Genomic DNA, 16,066 nt, shown 5'->3' on the forward strand with positions numbered 1-16,066 from the left:
TAGATGTCTCCTCCTAAGTCAAACCCCTAAAAATATCTAAAGAGTTGACAATAAGTAGTTATAAAGAAGCAAATGCTATGGAATCGATATGCACATATAAATTCATTTTACTTTCTAAGACATGATATAAATGACATTTCTTGAATGTTTGATAATGGTAAATACATGCAATCATATCTCTTCAAATAAAGATACATAATAACAACTCATTGCAATGTGTATGAAGCTTGTTCATAATGGATGCAATTTAGGTATGAATTATCTTATTTTAAAAATAAATTGCAAGTTAGGTATGAATTTTGGTAATCCCTCCAAAAACATTATTTACATTTTATTAGAAGCATGATTATGTCACAATTCTTCTAGGTAATGACACATACTTGTATTCATCAAAATATGCAAATGTAGACACGATGTAATCAATTGCAAGAAAATACATATAAAATCACATACTTATAATAATTATAACAAAGATTGAATGAATGAATGTATCACTAAATTTGTCATTACCCACATGTCATTGTTAACTTAGTATTACATTATTATATTCTACCAATGCATATAACATAATCCTAGCTTTATTTTAAAATTTAAAAGATGTCTTGTATGAGGGTAGTGTTTATGCCATCATACAAATTCAAAAGTTACTATCCATAACCTAGTGCACATGATAATAAATCGTTACTAATGATTATCAATATATAACTAATAGACATGTCCTCCTGAGTCAAACCCCTAAAAATATATAAAGAGTTGACAACAAGTAGTTATAGCGAAGCAAATGCTATGGAATCAATATGCACAATTCATTTTACTTTCTAAAACAAGATATAAATGGCATTTCTTAAATGTTTGATAATGGTAAATACATGCAATCATATCTTTTCAAATAAAGATACATAATAACAACTCATTGCAATGTGTACGAAGCTTGTTCATAATGGGTGCAATAGGAAAGAATTGATTCGATTAAAAAAAAATTGAATTATAAGGATGAATCACATAAATGAGGTACCTAACTCTATGTCTAGGAAGTAGCTTGGGGCATGTAACAAATTAAATTAAGATGGATAGTAGATATATAAAAATAAGTGCATGAGTAAGCATAATCAAAATCTATATGCATATGAATACAATGTGTTATAAAGATACGAGAATGTATGTTACGAAGGAGACAATAAATACACAAATTTATAAACTTATGTTAAATAGGTTCACAAATAAAGATACAAAGTTAAGAAATAAGAAGCATTTTATCCTTCTTGTGAATGACACCAAACTGAAATACAAACTAGACATACATACCCTACCCCCAATAAGATTTAAACTTAGCCTCTCTACCACTAAACCAAACTTGGCAACATAATGAATAGTAGGTTGACTGACTAAGTTTTATAACAAATAAGACTTACTATCTACCCCACTATTGAACAGGTAGTACTAAAAAGTAAGAATGTTGGCCTTCAAGGCATCTGCCTTAGCAACCGTTTGCTTTTCCCCCTTGTTTTGCTTTTAAGCAACGATGGTGGTTCTTCCTGTCCGCTGCGTCGCCTGTTGCATCATCATCATAACTGTACTGTTTTGCTATAGCAGAGGCCACTTGTTCATTAATGTTGCACATGTTAGGGCCGTGCCAAGCTTTGGCAGGAAGAGTGCCGCCAAAGTGGAAACTGAATGCTTCGCTCAGACTTTCACCACTCACCGTAGCAGTTTGAGCTTTCCATCCATTTTCGCCATCCACCATGAAATTGAGGAGACATACGTTAGCATCTAAACAAGGACCATTAAAATTGAAAGTGTCAGTTTTGCCAGGATTGAAAAAGTTTTCTGGGTTTTTCTCATTGAGATGCTTTTTTGTTACGGATCCTCCATTTCTGTCCTGAAGCTTCACATGGACTGGATCTTTGGTCCCGGGATCATCGAAAACCGGTAATTTCCGCCTTGTTTTCACTTCCAATTTATACGAACACATTTCCTGTCAGAGTTTACAGCAATAGCAACTACAATTTAACATGGCGAAATCTTAAATCAACAATCAACAAACAAATGTTCATCAGGGCACGTTGATTTCTATTTAATTACTATAATTTATTTTTTCAGATTTTTTCAAAGTTTATACCTCTTTCTTAATAAGCATTAGTTTTGAAGTCTAAAAATTCTGAGAAACTTAATTAACCCTTATTTTGGACCATAGACTCCCCAATTATGTTCTGAAGGGCCAAATTAGTTATTCTGAAGCTCAAAAAACTAGTAAGAAATTGATTTCTCTATATAAACGTTCAGAAACTCTTTTAACCTTAATATTGACGTTCGCCCTATTTCATTACACAGTTTTGTAAAATGGTCTTAGATTATAGAAAACTATAGAAAGGTCTAATAGAAATATGGAACCCCCAAAAGAACATAATAAAAGCAGAGTATAGAAATTAGCACAACCTTTTGGGTAGCAGCGATGGGTTGCAGTAGAACAAAATTCAGGAGGAGAAATACCATGAATTCGCTGAAGAGCAGCTTCCATGCAGCAGGTGTCATGGCCATTGTGCAGATCACGAATCAGAGATATCGAGATGGGATTGATAAAATGCTGTTTATAATCATCCTCAAAAGTTCCCCGTAGGAATACGAACAAAATAAAGGTAATCTGATCAGTGGACATCAAATAAAGGTAAAGAAAAAAAAATGCTTGTTATGACCCACTTCGTCAGTCACTGGTATGACCCAGGCACTTTTCAGCCATGACATTTGAGTTCCATTTTGATTAAAAATCGTGACATTAATATCTTACACAATACAAATCTATGAAGAAGAACATGGAGCACTTTTGCTTCACATGGAATCCCTTAGCTGTAGAGAAAAAAAGTATTCAAAGCATGGTCTACGTACTGCTCGTTACAAAACTATATGCCTTGAGGAAAGGGGTTGTTATCTGCTATAGGGGGCTAATATTAACCTTTCATGGTTCTGAATGAGAGTGGTAGGGCACATCGTTCACTTTTTCCTGCAACTCAACTACAAATTTATATCACTTACACTAGCAGGGGTCATAGCTTATTAGTCCATTCAATCCGTTTTAGACTATTTTGCATAGTAGTAACATCACCTCTCGTACTATAAAATAAAATCGACACTTAGTATATTTGAAAAATGTAATAGTTATTTTAATAGTTTAATATATATTTGTAATGCTGAAATGAGTAGTTTGGCCATACATTTTTTTATACATAAGGAAACATTTAGTGGAATAATTACATCTTTATGGTTCAAATGTACAAAATGATTATATTTTGTTTAGATAGCCTTCTATTTTAGATGAGATTCCTCCCTTTTCTATATAATTGTATATAGGTTATTTTACATTTTTCAATATTGGTCGAAGGAGAAGAGGACTGAATAAAAAGGTCATTTAATTACTGCACTCTTGATATAGCCATAAATGTCAATCTTTGCCTCTATTTTTCAAATACTTTTGCAGTGTCACCCCTTGAGATTTGTGTACACTGATAGCCCATGACATAGTAATAATTTTGCAAAGAACTTTAAGGGACTTTGAATTTTTTGAGACAATGAAAATTGTGATGAAAGACATTTTTTGTTAAATGTTTTACGATGTAAATGCTCATATAAACTAGCATGTAGAATTTGGATAAATTGACAAGGAAAAACCCTTTTAAGTGGATATAATTGACAAAGAGAAGACAACATGAAGATGAATGTCTAGAAGTATCTATACAAGGAATATGAAGATTGTGTAAAGAGGAACTTCTAGACTAGGGAATAAGGGCAAATCTAAGAATTAGAAGTAGAACTTGGGAGACACATAATATACGAGTTTTCTTGAAACATAGCAATGGAGATGATTCTTTAAATAGTGTTTTGTCATTGGTATTCAATTGTTGAAGGAGAAGGAGAAGGAGAAGAAGGGGAAGGCGAAGGAGGAGAGGAGAGTATTGGGAAAGAGGAGGAGAAGGATAAAACCAAGAAGAAAAAGGAAAAGAGGGAGGATGAGAGGAAGAAGGAGGACAAAAATAAGAAAATAAAAAGAAGGAAAAGGAGAATCAAAAGATAAATTAGAAAAGGAAAGTGAGGAAGAGGTGAATGGGAAGTAGAAAAAGGAGAAGGAAAGAAGACAAAGAAGGAGAATATCGAGAAGAAAATGATGAAGAGAAGGAGAAGTGTTGATGTTAGAGCTATTGGAGTTATCTTTATCTCAAATTTTGAATTAAATAAATTATATATTCTATTGAGTCATTTCAACTCATAAAGATCAGTTTATTTTCTATAACAACATTAAGTGTGTAAGAAGATTGACTTCTTCATTGTCAAGACAATGAAGAGCCAAGAGAAGAAGGAATGCACATGGACATATAGAGAGGGGCAACTATCATTGCTTCAGTTTGGGCTTGTGTTCAAGGGCACATTGTAAATTTGTCTTCTGCTACCTCATTAAATATAGAAGTGATATATTCGTGGCTAGGTTTTTCTCCCTCAACTTGGAGGAATCTTCCTAGGGTATTTGTTGTGTCTTCTTAAGCAATATTTTGTTTTGCTTCTCATCTTCATTTTTTGTATCACTTAACATGGTATTAGAGTTAGGTTTTGAGAAAGGTCAAGGATTTTCAAATCTTGATGATGAAGACAAATACAATAATCATGGAAGATGAAAGTAGGGATAATAAGAATTGATTGTGTCAATCTTCTCTTGTATTCCTATCTTCAAGATATTATTTTTCCTAGAGAGTATGAGGCTTCTTGGGCTTGTTGATGTTCTGGTTTTGAATCATTTCCCTTTTATCTCTATGATGGATTCTAGCTGGATGCATCTTTGCTAAAAATCATGTTGCTATAAATGGGTTGTACTTGTATGCTTGTGTGCATTTATATGTGGTTTGTATTAATGCTCTACTTTGTTACCTACATGACCCCTTCCCATGGGCGGCTGACAGTTGCAAGTTTTTCCCTCTTCTATCTAGATAACATTTTTGAAGGATTTTCTTTATCCCATGAGGCTCTTATTGGCATGGTCTTCTATCATGCATGTTTGGTATGTGAGGATTTCTAGGTGGCTATGTAAAGATTGGAGGCATTTATCTAGTTTTTGAATTACTTGTATTACTTCTTGGCACTGAGTTATCACTAATCTATTTCTCTATGAACTTGTGCTTTCCTTCATTCTCAAGGTTTTTCCTATTACTACCACTATTGTATGTATGTTGAGACCTAAAATGAGGGTTAAGGCATCATTTTCTCATAGACTCTTTTGGATTGTTTGGTGGGCTACCCCTTTCCTTCTTGGGAGATTTATGGAATCCCCTTAGTTCCTTCTCTTTCACCACTACACTTTTAAGCCCTCTTGTTGGAGATTTATAAGTTTTGTTTTTGATGCTTGGAGTAGCTTTTTGGGTAGTTGCAATGTGCTACCTGTAAGAATTTTTTTTCAATTTCTTTGTTGTAAACTTATTTTTTACTAAGGTTGTCTCTAGGATTAGTCTATTTTGTTTACAAGTGAAAATTTGGTGATGGTAAGATGGATCATTTGATCTCTTGTTCGTTGGTGTTGTTAGGATTGAAGAATACTAATGTAGGTGCATGTTGGGTGTGAGGACTAAATAAAAAGGTCATTTAATTACTGCACTCTTGATATAGCCATAAATGTCAACCTTTGCCTCTATTTTTCAAATACTTTTGCAGTGTGACCCCTTGAGATTTGTGTACACTGATAGCCCATGACATAGTAATAATTTTGCAAAGAACCTTTAGGGACTTTGAATTTTTTGAGACAATGAAAATGTGATGAAAGACATTTTTTGTTAAATTTTTTACGATGTAAATGCTCATATAAACTAGCATGTACAATTTGGATAAATTGACAAGGAAAAACACTTTTAAGTGGATATAATTGACAAAGAGAAGACAACATGAAGATGAATGTCTAGAAGTATCTATACAAGGAATATGAAGATTGTGTAAAGAGGAACTTCTAGACTAGGGAATAAGGGCAAATCTAAGAATTAGAAGTAGAACTTGGGAGACACATAATATACAAGTTTTCTTGAAACATAGCAATGGAGATGATTCTTTAAATAGTGTTTTGTCATTGGTATTCAATTGTTGAAGGAGAAGGAGAAGGAGAAGAAGGGGAAGGCAAAGGAGGAGAGGAGAGTATTGGGAAAGAGGAGGAGAAGGATAAGACCAAGAAAAAAAAGGAAAAGAGGGAGGATGAGAGGAAGAAGGAGGACAAAAATAAGAAAATAAAAAGAAGGAAAAGGAGAATCAAAAGATAAATTAGAAAAGGAAAGTGAGGAAGAGGTGAATGGGAAGTAGAAAAAGGAGAAGGAAAGAAGACAAAGAAGGAGAATACCGAGAAGAAAATGATGAAGAGAAGGAGAAGTGTTGATGTTAGAGCTATTGGAGTTATCTTTATCTCAAATTTTGAATTAAATAAATTATATATTCTATTGAGTCATTTCAACTCATAAAGATCAGTTTATTTTCTATAACAACATTAAGTTTTAAGAAGATTGACTTCTTCATTGTCAAGACAATGAAGAGCCAAGACAAGAAGGAATGCACATGGACATATAGAGAGGGGCAACTATCATTGCTTCAATTTGGGCTTGTGTTCAAGGGCACATTGTAAATTTGTCTTCTGCTACCTCATTAAATATAGAAGTGATATATTCGTGGCTAGGTTTTTCTCCCTCAACTTGGAGGAATCTTCCTAGGGTATTTGTTGTGTCTTCTTAAGCAATATTTTGTTTTGCTTCTCATCTTCATTTTTGGTATCACTTAACATGGTATTAGAGTTAGGTTTTGAGAAAGGTCAAGGATTTTCAAATCTTGATGATGAAGACAAATACAATAATCATGGAAGATGAAAGTAGGGATAATAAGAATTGATTGTGTCAATCTTCTCTTGTATTCCTATCTTCAAGATATTATTTTTCCTAGAGAGTATGAGGCTTCTTGGGCTTGTTGATGTTCTGGTTTTGAATCATTTCCCTTTTATCTCTATGATGGATTCTAGCTGGATGCATCTTTGCTAAAAATCATGTTGCTATAAATGGGTTGTACTTGTATGCTTGTGTGCATTTATATGTGGTTTGTATTAATGCTCTACTTTGTTACCTACATGACCCCTTCCCATGGGTGGCTGACAGTTGCAAGTTTTTCCCTCTTCTATCTAGATAAAATTTTTGAAGGATTTTCTTTATCCCATGAGGCTCTTATTGGCATGGTCTTCTATCATGCATGTTTGGTATGTGAGGATTTCTAGGTGGCTATGTAAAGATTGGAGGCATTTATCTGGTTTTTGAATTACTTGTATTACTTCTTGGCACTGAGTTATCACTAATCTATTTCTCTATGAACTTGTGCTTTCCTTCATTCTCAAGGTTTTTCCTATTACTACCACTATTGTATGTATGTTGAGACCTAAAATGAGGGTTAAGGCATCATTTTCTCATAGACTCTTTTGGATTGTTTAGTGGGCTACCCCTTTCCTTCTTGGGAGATTTATGGAATCCCCTTAGTTCCTTCTCTTTCACCACTACACTTTTAAGCCCTCTTGTTGGAGATTTATAAGTTTTGTTTTTGATGCTTGGAGTAGCTTTTCGGGTAGTTGCAATGTGCTACCTGTAAGATTTTTTTTTCAATTTCTTTGTTGTAAACTTATTTTTTACTAAGGTTGTCTCTAGGATTAGTCTATTTTGTTTACAAGTGAAAATTTGGTGATGGTAAGATGGATCATTTGATCTCTTGTTCGTTGGTGTTGTTAGGATTGAAGAATACTAATGTAGGTGCATGTTGGGTGTGAGGACTGAATAAAAGGGTCGTTTAATTACTGCACTCTTGATATAGCCATAAATGTCAACCTTTGCCTCTATTTTTCAAATACTTTTGCAGTGTGACCCCTTGAGATTTGTGTACACTAATAGCCCATGACATAGTAATAATTTTGCAAAGAACCTTTAGGGACTTTGAATTTTTTGAGACAATGAAAATGTGATGAAAGACATTTTTTGTTAAATGTTTTATGCTGTAAATGCTCATATAAACTAGCATGTAGAATTTGGATAAATTGACAAGGAAAAACACTTTTAAGTGGATATAATTGACAAAGAGAAGACAACATGAAGATGAATGTCTAGAAGTATCTATACAAGGAATATGAAGATTGTGTAAAGAGGAACTTCTAGACTAGGGAATACGGGAAAATCTAAGAATTAGAAGTAGAACTTGGGAGACACATAATATACGAGTTTTCTTGAAACATAGCAATGGAGATGATTCTTTAAATAGTGTTTTGTCATTGGTATTCAATTGTTGAAGGAGAAGGAGAAGGAGAAGAAGGGGAAGGCGAAGGAGGAGAGGAGAGTATTGGGAAAGAGGAGGAGAAGGATAAGACCAAGAAGAAAAAGGAAAAGAGGGAGGATGAGAGGAAGAAGGAGGACAAAAATAAGAAAATAAAAAGAAGGAAAAGGAGAATCAAAAGATAAATTAGAAAAGGAAAGTGAGGAAGAGGTGAATGGGAAGTAGAAAAAGGAGAAGGAAAGAAGACAAAGAAGGAGAATACCGAGAAGAAAATGATGAAGAGAAGGAGAAGTGTTGATGTTAGAGCTATTGGAGTTATCTTTATCTCAAATTTTGAATTAAATAAATTATATATTCTATTGAGTCATTTCAACTCATAAAGATCAGTTTATTTTCTATAACAACATTAAGTATGTAAGAAGATTGACTTCTTCATTGTCAAGACAATGAAGAGCCAAGACAAGAAGGAATGCACATGGACATATAGAGAGGGGCAACTATCATTGCTTCAGTTTGGGCTTGTGTTCAAGGGCACATTGTAAATTTGTCTTCTGCTACCTCATTAAATATAGAAGTGATATATTCGTGGCTAGGTTTTTCTCCCTCAACTTGGAGGAATCTTCTTAGGGTATTTGTTGTGTCTTCTTAAGCAATATTTTGTTTTGCTTCTCGTCTTCATTTTTGGTATCACTTAACATGGTATTAGAGTTAGGTTTTGAGAAAGGTCAAGGATTTTCAAATCTTGATGATGAAGACAAATACAATAATCATGGAAGATGAAAGTAGGGATAATAAGAATTGATTGTGTCAATCTTCTCTTGCATTCCTATCTTCAAGATATTATTTTTCCTAGAGAGTATGAGGCTTCTTGGGCTTGTTGATGTTCTGGTTTTGAATCATTTCCCTTTTATCTCTATGATGCATTCTATCTGGATGCATCTTTGCTAAAAATCATGTTGCTATAAATGGGTTTTACTTGTATGCTTGTGTGCATTTATATGTGGTTTGTATGAATGCTCTACTTTGTTACCTACATGACCCCTTCCCATGGGCGGCTGACAGTTGCAAGTTTTTCCCTCTTCTATCTAGATAACATTTTTGAAGGATTTTCTTTATCCCATGAGGCTCTTATTGGCATGGTCTTCTATCATTCATGTTTGGTATGTGAGGATTTCTAGGTGGCTATGTAAAGATTGGAGGCATTTATCTGGTTTTTGAATTACTTGTATTACTTCTTGGCACTGAGTTATCACTAATCTATTTCTCTATGAACTTGTGCTTTCCTTCATTCTCAAGGTTTTTCCTATTACTACCACTATTGTATGTATGTTGAGACCTAAAATGAGGGTTAAGGCATCATTTTCTCATAGACTCTTTTGGATTGTTTGGTGGGCTACCCCTTTCCTTCTTGGGAGATTTATGGAATCCCCTTAGTTCCTTCTCTTTCACCACTACACTTTTAAGCCCTCTTGTTGGAGATTTATAAGTTTTGTTTTTGATGCTTGGAGTAGCTTTTTGGGTAGTTGCAATGTGCTACCTGTAAGATTTTTTTTTCAATTTCTTTGTTGTAAACTTATTTTTTACTAAGGTTGTCTCTAGGATTAGTCTATTTTGTTTACAAGTGAAAATTTGGTGATGGTAAGATGGATCATTTGATCTCTTGTTCGTTGGTGTTGTTAGGATTGAAGAATACTAATGTAGGTGCATGTTGGGTGTAAGGGAAATTTTGCATCATCTAAAAATATTTATGTTTATCTTTCTCAATTAGTGTTGTTTTTAGTGTAGAATTGATATTTTTTAAAACATACTATTTTTATTAAGTTGGCCATTTGATCTCAAAATATACACATGAAGGTTCATCTTAGATATATCAGCCTGCTAGTTTAGTTTCATTGCGATACAATTTGTATTGGTGAAGTTATTGAGAACATTTGGTACAAAATATGTGAACTTATTTTTAAGCTTTGAAACAAGGTCAAAACTATAGTAAGATCTAATAGAAGTATGAAACCCCTAAAAATTCATAATAAAAATAGATTATAGAAATTAGCACAACCTTTTGGGTAGCAGCAATGGGTTGCAGTAGAAAAAAATTCAAAAGGAGAAATGCCATGAATTCACTAAGCAGTAGCTTATATACATCAGGTCTCATTGCCATTGTGTAGATAAAGAATAGATATCGAGATGGGATTGATAAAATGTTGTTTATAATCAGCCTCAAAAGTTCCCTGTAGGAATACGAACAAAATAAAGGTAATATAATCAACAGACATGAAATAAAGGTAAAGGGGGAAAAAAGACATGGAAATGCTTGTTATGACCCACTTCCTCAATCATTGGTATGACCCAGCCACTTGTCAACTATGACATTTGAAATTCATTTTGATTAAAAATTGTGACATTAATATCTTAAACAATACAAATCTATGAAGAAGAGTATGTAGCACTTTACCTTGGAATCCCTTAGTAGTAGACCCAAAAAAGTATTCAAAGCATGGTCTACATACTGCTCTTTACATGTATGGCTTAAACATCACACTAAGCTTCTTCACTTAAACATCACACACTAATCTTATTTCCTAGACAAAAAGTGTTAAATAATCAAAGTTGACTTTTTTTCCCTAAGCTTAATTCTTCCCTCAGTGTGCGATGTTACATAACTATATTCCTTGAGGAATGGGGAAACTTGCAAGTTCTAAATGAGAGTGGTACAACACATCATTCACTTTTTTGTGCAACTCAATTACAAATTCTATATCACTTACATTAGTAGGAATAGTAGCTTATTAGTCCATTTGATTTCTTCTATACAAAAAGTAACATCACCTCTTGTACAAGGAATAAAACTATTACTTGCATTTTTTGGGTGGTGTAATGGCTATGTCAATAGTGTAATGATGATATTGTAGTGTTGATTGAAGCTTGGCCATAATTTTTTTCATATATAGGAAAATATTTAGTAGAATAATTACATTTTTACTATTCAAATGTGCAAAATAATTACATTTTATTAGAATTCTATCTATTTTAGATAAGATTCCCCCATTTTTCATATAATTGTATATAGGTTAAAAATTCCATTTAATTATTTCACTCTTGCTATAGTTAATAATGTCAATCTTTGCCTCAATTTTCCTAATACTTTTGTAGCACGAGCCCTTGAGATTTGTGTACAATAATAACCCATGACATGGTAATAATTTTGCATAGAACCTTTAAGGACTTCAAATTTTTGAGAGGATAAAAATGTTGTGAGATGGAATTTTTGTTAAATGTTTTAAGATGGAAATGCTCATATAAACTCGCATGTAGAATTTTGATGTACATCGATAGGGCACAACACTTTTAAGTGGATATAATTGGCACAAAGAAGACCAAATGAGTATGAATGCACAAAAGTATCTATAGAAGAGAAATGAAGATTTTGTAAAGAGGGAATTCTAGATTGGGGAATACGGGTAAACTTGAGAAATAGAAGCAGAACTTGGGAGGCAGATAGTGTACAATCTTTCTTGAAATAAAGCAATTTAGAGATTTTTTTTAAATAGTCTTTTGTCATTCGAGTTCAATTGTTGAAGGAGAAGGAGAAGGAGAGGAAGGTGAAGGAGGTGACGAGATGATTGGGAAAGAGAAGAAGACGAAGTATAAGAAGGAGAAGACCAAGAAGAAGGACAAGATGGAGGACAAGAGGAAGAAGGCGGATGAAAATATGAAAAGGAAAAGAAGGAAAAGGAAAAAAAAAAGAAGAAATAGAAGAGGAAAGTGAGGAGGAGGAGGAGAAGTAAAAGTAGAAAAAGGAGAAGCAAAGAAGATAGAGAAGGAGATGACTAAGAAGAAAATGATGAAGAGAAGAAGAAGTGTTGATGTTATAGTTGTAGGAGTTATCTTTATCTCCAAAATTTGAATTAAATAAATATTTTATATTCTAGTGAAGTCATTTCAACTCATAAAGGACACTTTATTTTCTATGATGACATTAGTTATGTAGAAAGACCAATGCTTCATTGTCAAGACAATGGATGGATAAGACAAGAAGGAACACACATAGACATATAGAGAGGAGAAATTATCATTACCTCAATTTGGGTTCGTGTTCAAGGGAAAATTATAAATTTGTCTTCTACTCCTTTGTTAAATATATAAGTGATTTATTCATGTGTGGGTTTTCCTCACTTGACTTTGAGCATTTTTTCCTAGGGTATTTGTTGTGTCTTCTTAAGCATTATTTTGTTTTTCTTCTCATCTTGATTTTTGGTATAACATTAACATGGTATTAGATCTAGGGTTTAAGTAAGGTCAAGGATTTCACATCTTGATGATGTAGATGGGGATGATGAAGAGAAATATGATAATCATGGAAGATCAAAGTAGATGTGCAGACATGGATTGTGTCAATCTTCTATAGTATTCCTCTCTTCAAGGGTATTATTTTTCCTAGCAAGTCTAAAGCTTCTTGGGATTGTGTTGATGTTTTGGTTCTAAATCTTTTCCCTTCTACATCTATGGTTTATTATGATTGGATGCATCTTTGTTGGAAATCTCCCTCTAATGAATGGGTTATACTAGTATGATTGTGTGCATTTATAGGTGGTTTATGTTAATGCTCTAGTTGGTTACCTACATTGGCCCCTTTCCAGGTGGTTGCAAGCTTTTTCCTCTTGTGATTGGACAACACTTTGAAGGATTTTATTTATTTATTGAGTTTCTTATTGGCATGATCCTCCATCTTATTTGGTGTATGTGATGATTTCTAGGTGGTTGTGTAGAGATCAAAGCCATTTGTCAGGTTTACACCTTACTTGTATTACTACTTGGTAGAGTGTTAACATTGATCTATTTCTCCACAAAATTTCATTAAAAAGGTTTTGTCTATGACTACCACTATTGTGTGTGTCTTGAGACATACCTTAAGGGTTAAGGCATCATTCTCTCATAGACTCTTCTAGGTTATTTGATGGGCTACCCATTTCCTTCCTAAGAGATGTTTGGTGTCTCAAAATTTCCTTCTCTTCCATCACTGCACTCTAAGCCCTCATTTGGAGACTTATAATTTTGGTTTATGATGCTCAAAGTACCTCTGTGAGTAAATGCAATGTGCTACTTGTGAAAGTTTTTTCTAGTTATTTTGGTGTATGTACTTTTTTTTTGGTATGGATGTCTCTAGGATTAGTCTATTTTCTTTACAAGTAAAATTTTGGTGATGGTAATATGGATCATTTGAGATTTTTCTTGTTGGTGTTGTTAGCATTGAAGTATACAGAGAGTGAGGGGTGGGGGGTTGAATAGTTATTCTACCACTTATGATAATTTAAAACCCATTGCAAAAGAACCATAAAAAACATATGAAAAGTAAACAAAGGCATACTGTATAAGAAATCAGAGAACTCATAACACCATAATTTTTTTTTTAGGAAAATTCGATTAAGGGGGAAACCCCAGTGGGGATGATGCCCACAAAGATCTCACTACTAAAGTAATAAGTTCCCTATTAAAGGCGTAAGTAAAAAATAAGAGTTTAGGAATGCACTTTCATTTAGAAACATGCACGTGAAGCTCAAGTTTCTCATATAACATTGATCCGAATCTTAGTTGCCCATTCAATGATCAAAGTACAACACAAAATTGGACTTACTATCCTTTATTGAACTAACTACTAGCATCTATTATGCTCAAAAAATTATGATGAAGCTTTAAAAAAATTCTACATCAAAGGAAATTTCTAATTATATAATTTGCATCCATACATCATAATTATCAACCATAATTCACATCACTCAAGAGAATGAATCAAATATCCCATCTGATACATGATCACTTAACCCACAAAATAAGCTTTGTTGGTTCCATAGAGTGTAAAATGTAGAATATTAATCAAAATAATAATGTTTATTAATTGTAAAAGACTCTTTTGTCATTGCAATAAAAGTATATCACTTAACAAAACTTAATTTATCACACAATTGACCATACCAATAATCATTGCCAAACTTGTCCTACTCATCACAAAAAATGATAATTTGATACTCAAACTTGAATATCTCCAAAATGAAATCTCCTTTGACCTTGGGACGATTGTATTAGACATAATAGAGTGTCTTCTTACATTGCCTAAAGCTTCTGATTATACTCGCACTGAATTGGTTTGTATAGCTATCTAAATACAACTTCTAGTAAATTGAAATATATCTAAGTTTAAATCTTTTGGTAAATTGAATTTTCTCACCAAAAATGGTCATGAAATGGAATAATAGTTTCCATAAATGAAAATATTCCATGCTCTACTAATCTCTCTCATTAATAATATTGTCGTTGGTATTCAAAAAATGGCTATATGTCCATAAAAAATATGTCAAGTCCTTGAAATTTTTTTCCCCCTTAGAACGATATTATATTTTTCATAAACTCTCTCCTTGTTGACATCAATAGAAAAGGCGGGGCCAAAGAAAAAATTATCTATCAAATTCCTATACACTACTCATACACATATACAAGCCTAATCCAAATACTTACAATATCTTGAATATATTTGAATAAATTGTCCTCAATGTGTTGATATTTAATATATAGGTCTTATTGATACTATCCAAAACTTGAAGCTCGCCACTTAACAAATATTCCATCTCTTCTACATGTATAATTCCTATTGTTAGGGGACACTTACTCAATGTTATTTCTTCTTCAGGCTCCTTTGAAGAACATTTGACTTAGGAACAACACGATTACTCAAGTCAAAAAATATCTTGTACACTCTCCTCTTCTCAACCTCCAAGGAATCAATCTTGTCAAGTAATTCGACAACCTCTCGTTAGCATGAATTCTAATGATAATCTCATGGAGGAGTATGTAGCATTGTTGGAGACATTATTTAATGCTTATTTTTTGCATTCATGATAATTTTTTTCATTGATGTCAACATATACCTTATTTTGTGAAGATTATTAGAGTTGTAGAGGAAGATTCATTTGGCATGGTCTACAGTGAATGAGTTGGGTGTTCAGAAGTATATTTGGTGATGTATATGGATGCTATAGTTACGAGTTCAAAAATAAATATGAAGGTATGAAAGAGCTATTTAATGGTTTCTAGCATGTACATTTCAGAGAGAGTTTCTGGAAAGCGGGTACTAGTAAATTGATTATATCTTTTAAAAAAAATATAATTTGGTTTAGAGAGATTAGAGGATGGGAAGAGACATGTATAGTATACCATGTTTCGGATGGTAAAAATAGATGTTCATTCTGTGAGGCTTGGCAAAGATTGTTCAACCTATGGTTCCTTAGAGGCTGACTAGTGATAAAATCATTAAATGGAAAGAGTTTAATTGTAATGTAATGTGTATTGCAATATTTGAATGATGTTTTATACTATCATTGTAAATTGAGAAAGCCTCAAATTTGACTCAATACTTGTTTCAGGACTCGGTATAAAGGAAAGGTCATTTCCTTGTGCATAAGTATCCAATGTAGATGTTTTCTAATCAGTTGTAATAACCCAAAAATGGTTATCTAGACTATGAGTCCCCTTTCTAGAAAATTTTCATAATTTATCCATTGCTTATCTTTGATCAAATCATGAGCAATCTATTTATTTGATTATAACCTACGATTTGACTACCTTATCCTAAAGTGTCTTATTTAATTAAAAGAACTTTCTCCCTTTTAATTAAATATTAATTCCCACTTACCACTTATCCTAAGTGTGCACACATTAAGTATCATTCCTATTCTAAAACTAAAAGAAAAGATATTTTTGTCTA

General features: G+C 33.0%; 1 protein-coding gene across 2 annotated transcripts; it reads right to left on the reverse strand.

Annotated features, from left to right (window-relative positions):
• Positions 1-964: 964 nt before the first annotated feature.
• LOC149554714 (embryo-specific protein ATS3A-like) lies at positions 965-2,591 on the reverse strand. 2 transcript variants are annotated; one of them, XM_089833516.1, is made up of 3 exons: positions 2,437-2,591; positions 1,596-1,975; positions 965-1,044 (listed from the first exon to the last, which is right to left on the reverse strand). In XM_089833516.1, the coding sequence occupies exons 1-3, from the start codon at positions 2,536-2,538 to the stop codon at positions 999-1,001; spliced, it is 528 nt and encodes a 175-aa protein (XP_089689642.1). In that variant the 5' UTR covers positions 2,539-2,591; the 3' UTR covers positions 965-998. The 2 variants fall into 2 exon arrangements, with proteins under 2 accessions (XP_089689642.1, XP_089689640.1); XM_089833514.1 differs by lacking the exon at positions 965-1,044 and having other exon boundaries at positions 1,183-1,975.
• Positions 2,592-16,066: the final 13,475 nt, after the last annotated feature.

This window comes from Cupressus sempervirens, chromosome 5 (genome assembly GCF_028749045.1).
Source record: "Cupressus sempervirens isolate cs-2001-9-10 chromosome 5, ASM2874904v1, whole genome shotgun sequence".
Taxonomy (NCBI): Eukaryota; Viridiplantae; Streptophyta; class Pinopsida; order Cupressales; family Cupressaceae; genus Cupressus; species Cupressus sempervirens.